This window comes from Entelurus aequoreus, linkage group LG04 (genome assembly GCF_033978785.1).
Source record: "Entelurus aequoreus isolate RoL-2023_Sb linkage group LG04, RoL_Eaeq_v1.1, whole genome shotgun sequence".
Lineage (NCBI taxonomy): Eukaryota > Metazoa > Chordata > Actinopteri > Syngnathiformes > Syngnathidae > Entelurus > Entelurus aequoreus.
In genome coordinates, this window is record NC_084734.1 from 48,039,475 (window position 1) to 48,052,374 (window position 12,900).

Here is a 12,900-nt window from a genome sequence, read left to right on the forward strand (position 1 = left end):
CTCCCGGAGGTACAGGTGGGAAAGCAAGGTCAACAATGGCTTGCATGTATGCATCGGCAAGAGACTTATATTGTAGTATGTCCAAAGTGTTAATGTCATGTGTCAAAAATGTCTGCCGGAGAAAATGGTCAGACGTGTACAAGGGCGGTATAGCTCGGTTGGTAGAGCGGCCGTGCCAGCAACTTGAGGGTTGCAGGTTCGATCCCCGCTTCCGCCATCCTAGTCACTGCCGTTGTGTCCTTGGGCAAGACACTTTACCCACCTGCTCCCAGTGCCACCCACACTGGTTTGAATGTAACTTAGATATTGGGTTTCACTATGTAAAGCGCTTTGAGTCACTTGAGAAAAAGCGCTATATAAATGTAATTCACTTCACTTCACTTCACTACAAGGGGTTAATTTTCGGAGGCAGGATTAATCTTAGAGGGGGCGTATTAATACCTCCTTCTCTTGTCACTGAAGTAGGGGGCGGTGGCCTAGTCAAAGTCTGGGCGGGTCGTTTGAATTGTCTTGCGCATGCGCGGCAGACAAAAAACAATCAGTCTCTTCTGTCATATTTGTCTCATTAATCATCGGTTCTTTTGCTGCATTTCGTTTTTCCACGTAATCCCCGCTTACTTTTATCATACGCCAAACTCTTAAATTCTCGAGCACCAACCTTGCTCCTTTTACTCTATCTCTGCGCGTTCCATTTTCACCAGCGCACACACACACACACACAAGCACTCAGCAGCACACACGCACACGCTAGCACTCCCACACACACACACACTCAGCAGCACACACACACACGAGCACGCGTAAGCACTCCCGCACACACACACACACACACTCAGCAGCACACACACACACGAGCACGCGTAAGCACTCACGCACACACACACACGAGCACTCTCTCTGCGTTTCACCTACCATAAAACTTCCAGTTACTTTTTTATTTTATTTTATTTTTTATTTCCTTATTTTACCAGACTTTTGAGTTCACGACTTTTCGAGTATTGTAAACTCCCTCTTAACCCTTTCAATGAACGTTCTCTTTTTTTTCTTTCTTTTTTTTCTTTTTAAACTCTACCTGCTAATTCCATTGTCGACAACCGTCCATTCAAGCGTTAAACAGTAATGATTCATCACATTCCTCCCCCGCTGCCATCACATTTCTGTTTGTCACACTCCAAGGCCATTGTGTCTATATTTCCTTAATTTTAGTGTCCTATTATTGTCACTGGGATCTTGCAACCCGGGAGTCTTTATTGTACCTTTTACAAATGGCCTCCAGCCTTTTCCTTACGTTTCAGTGCCCTATTATCGTCACTGGGATCTTGCAACCCGAACTCATTAAGGGACGACCAAATTCCCAGGGTAAGCTACACCCAACTATTAGTTCACTCGTCAATGAAACTGCCCGTCACGGTAATCGAGACACAATGGCCTGAGTTGACCACTTATTTACAATTTTAATGCAATGGCAGGCTCTGCAAAAATGCAATCAATCTATCAAAATCACCTCTCTGTGCCTGGGATTACAAAACAGTGTTTGACTTACAGACTTCAGGACAGACTCCTAACGCAGATTTTATCTAAAAAGAAAGGTTCTGCTTACCTTGAATTGGCCAATTGAGTCTGTCCAGAAGATTGCAAGAAGTCATCAATCAACAGCGTGCCATCTCGGACGAAGCCCCCAAATTGTTGCGTTGACCAGCATTCCTCCAATGGGGAATTCAAATTGCTAGTCTCTCCCAGATTCTTTTTATGGCACATAAGATGACGTTTGTATTCAATCAACAGGCAGTAATTGGTATTTTGTGGTTTATTCTCCAAGCTTAGAGGACAAACGTGAGACCAATCTAGCACACCAGCGTTCCCCAGCCCGGTCTAGCTCGGTCTCCCCTCAAACCCCCGGAAGTCCCGTGATCTTCCCTCTGTCCCTCGCCCCCACTCCCTTTGTTTAGACTACTCCGAGTTATCTCTACTCTGACACATTCCAATCTAGAAGGCCAACACCTTACTATGAGACTGAAAAGAAGGAAGAATACTAGCTATTCTTTATATGACTATAGGAGTTTAGAAAGAAGTAACACTTAAATATGGATATGATTCTGATCTGCTTCCAACAATATATATATATTTATTTTATTATATATATAAATAAAAGAAATACTTGAATTTTAGTGTTCATTTATTTACACATATACACACACACACACAACACTCATCTACTCATTGTTGTACTTGAAAGTACAATGCTTTGTTAAGGGTTGAATTGTCCATCCTCTTTCTATTCTCTGTCACTATTTTTCTAACCATGCTGAACACCCTCTCTGATGATGCATTGCTGTGTGGCACGCACAAAAGTGCTTTCATCAAATGCACGAGAGTGTGGAATCTTCCATCTCTCCCTAGCATGGCCCAAAACCGGTCAATTCTTGCTTCCTGGGGAAGATCTTCCCTGGCAAGCAATTGGTACTCCAGTACTTGTACCCGGAGGCTGGTCAGGTCCAATCGCAGCTGCGGCAGACTTTTTTTTTTTGGGGCGTGGCCTCCAGCTCCGGCTGAATACCGGGAGTTTGTCGGGAGAAAATCTCTGTCGGGAGGTTGTCGGGAGAGGCGCTGAATATCGGGATTCTCCCGCTAAAAACGGGAGGGTTGGCAAGTATGGTAAAAGAGCGATGCCAAGACCCGCCTTACGTTGTTTCTGATTGGTTTAAATTGCGTAGTGCTTCCGTGGGTGGTTAAATGTAGGCACAGTGGATTGATGGCTTGATCTTGGATTGGTTATTTAGATCTGTCTGTACAGCGAATTGAACGTGTAAACAGAGTTGTCTGTCTGTAACTCCCCCTTGCCTTTCTTTATACTCACCACTAGTCGGGGCCTTGCAGTCACTGATCATGTTATTTTGCTTGAAGTCAACAACAATGGACCACTCTCAACACTTGCTCAGAGCTGCCAAGCGAGCATGACAGTGCCTGTGCCTCACAAATACGAAGGTCCGGGGTTTGATCCTGGGCTCGGGATCTTTCTGTGTGAAGTTTGCATGTTCTCCATGTGGGTTACCTCTGGGTACTCCGGCTTCCTCCCACCTCCAAAGACATGCACCTGGGGATAGGTTGATTGGCAACACTAAATTGGCCCTAGTGTGTGAATGTTGTCTGTCTATCTGTGTTGGCCCTGTGATGAGGTGGTGACTTGTAACCCGCCTTCCGCCCGAATGCAGCTGGGATAGGCTCCAGCTCCACCCGCGACCCGAACGGGACAAGCGGTAGAAAATGAATGGATGGATGGAATCTGGATGCGCTCGCTCAAATCTTACATGGCAGAAGTGTCAAAAAAGTCACGTGTATGTAGACAGCCTATCGAGGGTTCTTTCTGTTTAGAGACAGACAAACAACTTAAAACACACATACGTCTGAATACACACACGGATTGATATACAGACACACAAATAGGATTGCACGTGCACATATTGAGATACACGTTTGCAAATCATTTTGCTATAGGCTCTAGCACCCCCCGCGACCTGAAAGGGACAAGCGGTACAAAATGGATGGATGGATGGATACTTCCATAGAAAACACGACCACAGATGCCTGGCACATAACACATGTTTTGTTAATCACCTGCGTGTGTTATACACCGCATGCATGTGCCTTAACATCGGTGTGGTGAGGCAGGGGTCAATTAATCCTGTTTGGTCCCCTGTGTGATTGTCAAGTTTGACACACCTGTATTAAGGTGTCAGGGAGTGCGGTTTAACAACATTCTCTTGTCACACATGCAGGGCTCCTCTACAAGCACAACCTCTGAGTAGCAGGAGACATGACTAGCGTTAGCGCAAAGAACACTTTGTCTTCCCTGCGAAAAACGTAAACCGGTAGTCTCCAAAGTGCACAAACTGCGACTTATTTCACATTAATCAAACCCTGGGAAAAAAACACCATCTCATGAGAAAAAGCTAAAAATTATGTTACATGCACATGTGTCATGGCCAAATGTGCAAATTTGCCAATGGCATCATTAAGCCCACACCCAACAATGCTCCCCCGCCCCCCCACCCAAAAAAAGTGCTAATACCAAAATGCAAGAGGCAAGTTTTCATTTTCTCTCCAACGTCACCAGCATTTCAGTGACAGACATGTTCTCCAATCAGAACTGTAGAGACTCGTGCCCTTTGCATCCTGGCCAATCCAAAGGGTTTAAGGAAACAGCAAGTTTGTGTACGCTAATAACAAACACTTTACCTTAAGTGCCTTGGGAAAAGTTTTGATGGTGAGTAGGCCTGGGCGATAGTCAATAAGTACATCAATCGAAAGATAAGGAAAATGAAGTTGAAATACTTTGCTGGCAGCAAGAAATGAGACTGAGTACGTGTGTGGTTGTTTCTTCATCTAGCTTTTCAAACATGGAGAAAGAGGTCACACTCCGTGCATCGCTCTCAGCACCTGAGCGCGTTTAACAGTAGAATTAACTGAACGCATTGAGCCCTCTTTTCAGTTATCCACAATCTTTGTCTCAGTGGGCGGAGAGCAGGGCCCTCATGTATACAGCATACCTACGCACAAAAACCTGCACCAGGCCCTTTTTAACGTCAAAGTTGAGATGTAAAACTGACGTTGCCGTGGAAATGTGCGCTGCCTCACAGCAACTCCATAGCTTTCGTAAGCACATTTCTACAGGCTGTGGATACTTTAGCGACACACAAAAGGAATGATGGGTAAATGTTCCCATTAAAAAGTGCCAATTTTTTGCTTCTCAGACTTATTGACGTGCACATCAGAGACATATGAACAATCCCCCACACCCCTCACATGCGGACTCGGCAACGTTTTAATTTAACAATGTTAAAAACATTGAGGCATCTACCGCTTGTCCCTCTCAGGGTCGCGGGGGTGCTGGAGCCTATCCCAGCTGCACCTGGGCGGAAGGCGGAGTACACCCTGGACAAGTCACCACCAGGGCCAACACAGATAAACAAAAGACACAAAATTCACATTTTTGCCAATGCATTTAATGTTTCATATTCATATTTGTGAGGACGTCTTTAATTTTATAGAGGTGATCATTTTTCCACAATGTGTTTTTGTAACTCCAGCAGGCAGGGGCGAGCGGGAGGGACACGGTTTCTGCGAAGGAAGGGGACAGTTGCAGCAATTATCTTTTCAGGAACGCTTGTCTGTTTTGGCGATGTAAATCCATCTTCTTCGTCACTTTGTTCCTGATGCCCGACCAATTATTGTTATTTTTTAGCATGTGTGCTGTTTCTGTAGCAGGAGAAAGAGGCACCTCCTACTGAGTCCTCATTGGGCAGCGCGTGCCGTTCTTAGGCACATTGCTACTTTGATCATGATTTGCGTATTTATTAGGGTGCGTGGTCTGGGTGCGGTCTAGGCATGCCAAGCCATGCACACGTCTGTGCTCGATTTTAAGTAGATTGCAATGTAACAAAGAAATGTGCTTGAATTTGTGCGTGCAAACACTCTAAATACACTTGAATTTTTACTTGCGTACGCTGTTTTTTAAAATTTGATCGTACATCAATTTTTAGTCGGAAAGCCACGCAACTCTCTGTACATGAGGCCCCAGGACTTCTAGCTTACACACACAGTATTCATGCCTCCCTACTCGCAACCCGCTAGTGAGAAGTTCCGCAAAATAACAAAAATGAAAAGGAAACAATATGATTACAACCAAATGTCTCGTGAGAATATTTCAGCTTCAACCCGAAAGGGCAAAATGAGCCCATCAACACGGACAAACAAGCGAGAGTGCCGTGGTGACAATAAAAAACAATGGCAACACAACCTAGTTTTTTTCAACTGGGAAAACAAATCCACTTTCAGATGTTTAATATTTATTCAAGTCCAATTTATAGAGATGAGAGTACATTTTACTTTTTTTGTTTGTGTATTTATTTAGAATAACTAAAAGTTATTTACCTTCCATTTACAGTACAAGGGTGAGCAATTCTACAGCAATGAGAAATAAAAGTTGATATACTTTTAAATGGTTACTTGCATTATTATTATTATATATTATGATTACATTACATTATAAACACTGTATAGTTTTTATCTGTTAATTCTTCAGTTTAAGAGCATGGTATAGACAAGCGCTCTGCATAAATTACTGCCTATTGTTTTAATGTGTTGCATATTGAGACAAGAATATGTTGATTAAGTCTCAAAGTAACATGTCTTACATCACACCTTATTTTCACAGCAATCTCAATTTTGGAAAGAAAATTTACAATATTTTTTTTTCCAAAATTGTGCAGCCCTGCTTTTATTTACACTTAGATGAATATAGTTTGTTATGTCTTTTAGGTTCCTACTGAGTGTCCAGCTGAGGAAAAGACCAACGACAACAAACTGAAACCTTCTCTCAGCTTCGCACGTGAAACCTCCCTCTGAACAACAAGAAGTCAAACTGTCCCTATGGACTTTTCCTGAGTTTACTTGAATGCCTCGCTTCCTCATCAAAGACACACACATACTTGTCTTGTGAAGACAGGGGAGCCACCGGTTGAGTCCAATCCGGTCCATCTCGGCGTTCTTGTGTTGTTGTTGGAGCAGAACATGTAAGTCAAACATGTGAAGCACATGCAGTGACACACAAAGTGAAAGTGTACTACTACACGCACAACTTTTTCTACTTGCATGTTGTGTGTGTATGTATGTGTGTGTGTGTGTGTGTGTGTGTGTGTGTGTGTGTGTGCATGTGCTTGTGTTTGTGTGCGGCTGTGCCTGTGGAGAGAGCTCGCCAGCGTGTGGTAACCATAAGTGCATTTTGATGACGTCATGCAGAAAAGAGGAACACAAAAGTTACTAAGTTCAGATTAATTAGTGTTTTTTTTAATACTTAAACTTAGTCACTGTGTACACATTAAATATTTAAATACACATGATTCCTTTTGGATATTTGTAAAGAATACCTGAAATATTATTTCATCGTAAGAAATAAGAGACATGTTATGTTTTGACATCAAACTAGTAGAAAGTATGAAAGCACAGCTTACTTTTTGATTAATTTGCGTTCATTGCTAAACTTGTATCTTATTCATGTTTTTCCCCCAATAAGACAAGTAAAGCAATGTGTTAGTAAATAGACATGTCACACTGTAATTATTAGAAGTATAATAACTTGCCTTTTACTAATACTTAAATAAACAACATTCCTACTGTCAAATGCAGTGCAATGACTAACAACTAATATATGACTAACTTATTATTTATTACTAAGGATTTAGATCCAGGAACTTGAAGTAGATGGATCCAGAAGCACTGTAGATGAAATGTGTGTCATTTCAACTTGTCCATTTGTTGCCTGTCAATTCTGCTGTGGGAAGTAGCAATGTGCTTCCTAATTACTGTCAGTCATGGCAGATGATGATGTCATTAAACGTCAGCTGACTTCATGTGGAGCGTCTTCGTGTCACGTCATTCCACTACAGAAATATGTCGGCAACAAGCAGTGTGTATGGTAAGATAGCTTCTTTCCAAAAGCTTTTTTTCAAGGTCAAGGTTTATTTATTTATTTATTCAGCAAAAATTTTAAACAGCCACTACTTCCTCAAAGTGTTAAATTAAATTTAAACAGTAAGGTAAAAAGTAAAAAATATTATCATAACAAAGACAAGCAAGGCTTCAAGCTAATAATAAAAATAATAAAAAACAAGAGAGATAAAATAAGGAATATCCATAAAAATTGTAAGAAGATACAGATAAAACTTTTAAAATGTCCAGCTCTGTTTATAAGTGGGATTAAATGTACAAGTGTCCTTTGTTTAATAAACTCAATATAAAAATTTAATTTGAATCAAAAATTGTATATGTTTAAACTGGAGCGTAAAAAAACCTGTAGGGTTCTCTAAGCACGAAATAACACCCTTGAGTCGCCTTTGCACTCATTTAATCTAACAGTGATGTCGCCTGAGGCTGAGCCAATCAGTGGTCACGAACAGCGTACTCTTACTGGTTTGGTCTCATCTAGTGGCTAATACTACTGTATTATTGATTTTTTTAGTTTGTCCAGACATTTTTCTGCATGGACTTGCCTAAAATGTAGAATATGCTTAAAAGTACCAGTAGAGTGGAAAAAAAGAGCTGCTTCTATATTAAAGCTATTATCATATATATCTGATGTATTACACCGAAAGACTTACAAAGTTTGCAAATAAATTGATATGATCTAAATAGTTTCAATCTCATGGAGATTCCTGAGCCATTTTGAGAGATAATGAACTAGCGTCATTCGCGTGACGTAAAGGTAGGAACCACAGATCCCTTCATCAACAACGATGCAAATCATGCAGACTTTTACATTGGGAAAAATTATGATTCAGAAACTTATGTTGTTGATCCTGAATGTAATGCGGGTGAGCTACAAGTTTTAGAAGCTCTGCTAAACAGATACAGCTCTAGTGAAACACTAAACATCATGTAGCAGTATTGGTAAGTGCTAAACAAGAACTACAAACTACAAACATAATAAAACGATACTTTATTGTACAATGTCTGCTCCTACTTCAATGACAACTGATTGAATGTGCATATTTTTTTCTGTTTATACTAAGAATTAATCATTATGCACACAAAGAGTTAACAACGAAAAGTCTCCCTGCACACACTGTCTTCGGTTGTGTGTGTTTGTCTCCATCTCCGGGTCTACATTGAATGCCACAGATGAACAACATCTAGATTTATGGCTAAATCCTCTTAAAATGGGTTGTCTGCCTTAGCACTTATAACAACATCGCTAATATTTGGTTAATATTCAGGTCACAGTATGTACAGTATATAGCGTATTGTTGGCAGGTTTTGGATGGTTGTTTAGAGAGTTTTGTCGGCGTAATAGAGAGCCCCCATTGACTACATTGTTAGCTGACTTTTTATGTATTTATTTATTTATTTACGACTTAGAATGCATTAAAAATAAGAAAAACATATGTGTTCATGATCTATATAGGATTGTGAATGATAGACAGCACATCTCCTTCTGATTTTTGCGTATTTCCAGTATGACTGATCTGATACTATGGTCAGACTGCAGAAGCCTTACTCCAGTGACATCAATCTACGGAAATTACTGAAGTCGTTTGGAGCGGAATAACGAATAACAAGGAATTTAGTCACAGGGCATTCAATCGATCGCGACTGTTTGGTTTGTCTTGGAAGACGTTCCGCCTCTCATCCGAGTAGGCTTCATCAGTTCGTGCTCATAGACTTAGATTGGTCATATCTAGTCTCCGGCACCCCCGCGACACCGAACGGGACAAGCGGTAGAAAATGGATGGATGGATAGTCTAGATCCAGTTTAGACTACATCTGATGACCTGGATGAATGAGAACGCTGATCAGTGGAACTATCTTGCTGTGTTTTGACTCAGCCATCGTCTTTTAACTATATGCAGTTTATTGTTGTTTATTTTTTACAGACTTAATTTCAATATGCGAAGCTACAAAAAGTGGACAGACTCTTTTACAACATGTAATTGTACACTAAAATACGGTAAACTACTCCTCCATACAACATCAGCCTGATTTGTATAAACTAGCCTGAATTGTGAAATGTGGTGGAAACACAAACCACACAGTTCTACAGAAACAAAAGGTTTCAGGAACCAAAAGTTCTTGACATTTTGGTAGAAAATGGCCTAATGTAACTCAACTGCAGGATAAATTGTACTTCTTTGCTGGGTTGTTACTTGAATTTTGGGGATGGGCAACAACGGTTACTGGTTGGGTCACAAAAACTGAAATAACTCATAAATATGACCCAACCCTGCATTGGAGTAGAAAAAATAACCCAGCATTTTTTAGACAGCACTTTCCTGTTTAAGGCAATACAATCCAGTGTGTATGTATTTAAAATGAATCATAACCTGCTCATTTCTTAATGTATTTTCATGTGGTTTACGTTATTGTCAATGTAAAAACATGTACTATTAACACTAGAAGTCCCAGCATTTTTCTGTCTACCTAGAAGACCCAGAGAGGGGTCATTTGGCCCGACGCTTTTCCCGAATACACTAATCACTCATTTTGTTATGGTAATGAGGCTGTTAGGGGCAGTTTGTCTAGGTAGACAGAAAAATTATACATGTGGGAAATGCCGAAAGGAGCAATGGCAGTGCCAGGATTGTGAGTGACTGCTCAAATGTATGTCAGTCACGTTTACATGGACATGGTTTTTCATTCTTTGTAAATATGCTTTTTTCTTTGTAATTTTTTTTTTTTAAACTATTTTTGGCACACAAAAATAACAATTGCTTCTGCAACAACCCTCCACACCAAAACTGGGAAAACAGTTGCTTTTTCATTCTTTGTAAATATGTTTTGTTTTGTATTTTTTTTAACAATAAATGTCAGAGTGTTGATCCCTTCATTCTGTTGATCCTTGCAAAAACACACACAACCTACCTCAGAACTAAAGCTTGAGCTGTAAGGTCCCCTCCCCCACACAGGCTCAAGTGGCCCCCTGCCGTGTGCCACTAACAGCCACATTTTCATAACAAAAGGAGTGTCCACAGGGGGGACTAGGGGTCAAATGACCCTCTTGTGTGTTTTCTAGGTAAAAGTGTCAATTGACCCTTCTCTGGGACTTCGCGTGTTAATACACATTTCATTATTTGGTAAAAAAAAAAAAAAAAATCTCAGTGATAAAAGATTATTGCCAGTGTCTTTGTTTCAACCGTAAGGCGTATTTTGCAACCCATATTTTTCACTTTCGATACAATATTGGAGCCTTGATACAGGTTAACATAATGATATCAGCATAAATCACAGTATATACTTTTTTTGAATTTGTACTGTGGAATGTTTGAAAATGTTCGATCAAGCGAAATTACTCGAACAGAACAAAGGTGGGGGTGAAAAACACTAAACTTATGACAGCTTTGTGCTGTCTTTAAGTTAAAGTGGAGTGGTGGCGAAACCTACCGGCCCCAATAATTTATTAAGTTATGCACATGAGGCAGTAAGTCGACTAATGCGGACACGTTTATTACTGGATACTTTCTAATACGCTTGTGCCTTGGAGACTTTGTGTAAGTATTGTTCAATTAAGAAATTCACAACAACATTTTCCAACCCACTCGATCACTCACCATACACACAAATTAACTAACTAAATGAAACACCACAATAAGGTGCAGGTATTTTGGACACTTAATGGGTGTGTCCGTGACAATTAAGGACACGTATAGCTGTTGGGAAGAAACTGTCCTTCATACTCTTCATCCTCGCTTTTGGTGCACTATACCTCCTGCAGCAGGGCAGCAGCTCGATTCATTCTAAGATGAATGTCTCTGCCCTGCTGAGGAAACATAATGTGGCAATGTCCTCCAGGTGTGGCCTGTAATCTTTTCTTCCATCCTTTTTTATTCTCTAGAGAGGCTTTTTTTTATCCTCAGGAGAGCAGCCTGAGTGCCACACTGTGCATATGAAAGGACAGATTCAATTCCTGCCCTGCAAAATAAAACCAGGAACCTCCTCTCCATGTTGGTCCTTCTGAGAACAGTCAGAAATAGGAGTCTTTGCAGTGCCCTCTTTAGTTTTTCTGTTGTGTTGTTAGACCAGGAGAGGTTATTGGACATAGAAAGATTTCACTCTTTCAACAACATCCCCGTTGATGTGCGAGTTGCTGGTTCTGAGCCTCGCCGCTTTCTAAAGTCAAACACCATCTCCTTTGTTTTATTAGTACTCAGACACAAGTGGTTGTCTGAACACCAGGATGAGTCTGTCAACCTTGTCCCTGTATGCCGATTTGTCTTCATCAGAAGTAACTCCAATCACGGTGGTATCTTGACAATGGTGTTGGTCAGATGCACAGTCATATGTACCTATATATATTTAACCCGCTGTCCAGCTTTGCACAAGTAAACACGCTGCAGGACTGCTTGTATCAGAGCTTATTTGAGATTTTCAGTGGAAGCCTATATCATCCGATACTCTTTGCTAATATCGGACCTATGTCAGATTTCCCATCATGACACCCCTAAATCAACCTGACTCTCGCTAGATCCTTGTAGTTCACTGAGCTCCACACAAGGATTTGGGACTTCTCAATCGGAGATGTATTTCAGAAGTTGTAAAAAAATCATTGTATGTGATTGGATAAACCACTTGTCCGTTATCTTGAATGAGGTGTTACTTCAACCACTCACATCGAAATCAACCCGTGACGCTGATGAGAGTGACGCTGGGAAATCCAAAACAGAACAGCCGACATATTGGATAACGACAGGGCGAAAAACTACAGAACTTTTACTGAAACAACGCAGCAATGACGATCGATGTCGCAAAACAGTTGCAATAGCAGAATTAATGTCAGCACACGACTCCTGGCTGCGTGCCGCCATAGTTGTTTGAGTCAAACAGTCGCTTCGGCGCTACGTCACATCTATGAAATCCCGCCCGGCGATCCTGATTGGTTCATTATTTTTTGCTATCTGGAAGGAGTTTGCAATGCCCTCGAGCCCAGATCATTGTGTGGAGCGCAGCGAACTACAAGGATCCGGCGAGAGTCAGGTTACCCCTAAATGGAATAACCTGCCATTTTGCTCTCACTACTTTAGGCTTGCACTAGGCACGCAGTTTAAATCTCTAAAGGCTTAGTGGCCACATGCGTGGACAGCACCTTTTAGCTCTTATTTCCAAAAGTGTGTAAACTACTGAATTGGGGTCTTATGGCCGCTTATGTGGACACTTATACTGCCATCTGGTGGTGTCAGAAGAGTATAACATACAATGGAATTTCGAAAAAAAAGTGTAAAAATAAGAATTAGCATGTCACTAAACATGAAGTACACGTTTGTGTACTTATGGACTAAGTACATCATATCAAAAGATGATTCTTAGTTTTTATTGTAGTTAGGGTCCAATAAGCCCAAATAGCAAAGAGAAATA

At 41.0% G+C, this 12,900-nt stretch overlaps 1 protein-coding gene across 1 annotated transcript in view; it reads left to right on the forward strand.

Moving 5' to 3' along the window:
• Window positions 1-7,402, forward strand: part of flvcr1 (FLVCR choline and heme transporter 1) — a 34,788-nt gene extending 27,386 nt beyond the window's left edge. Inside the window, exon 11 of the mRNA XM_062043604.1 lies at window positions 6,319-7,402. Coding sequence (XP_061899588.1) covers window positions 6,319-6,405 — 87 coding nt within the window. The 3' untranslated portion in view covers window positions 6,406-7,402. The remainder of the gene's footprint in view (window positions 1-6,318) is intronic.
• Window positions 7,403-12,900: the final 5,498 nt, after the last annotated feature.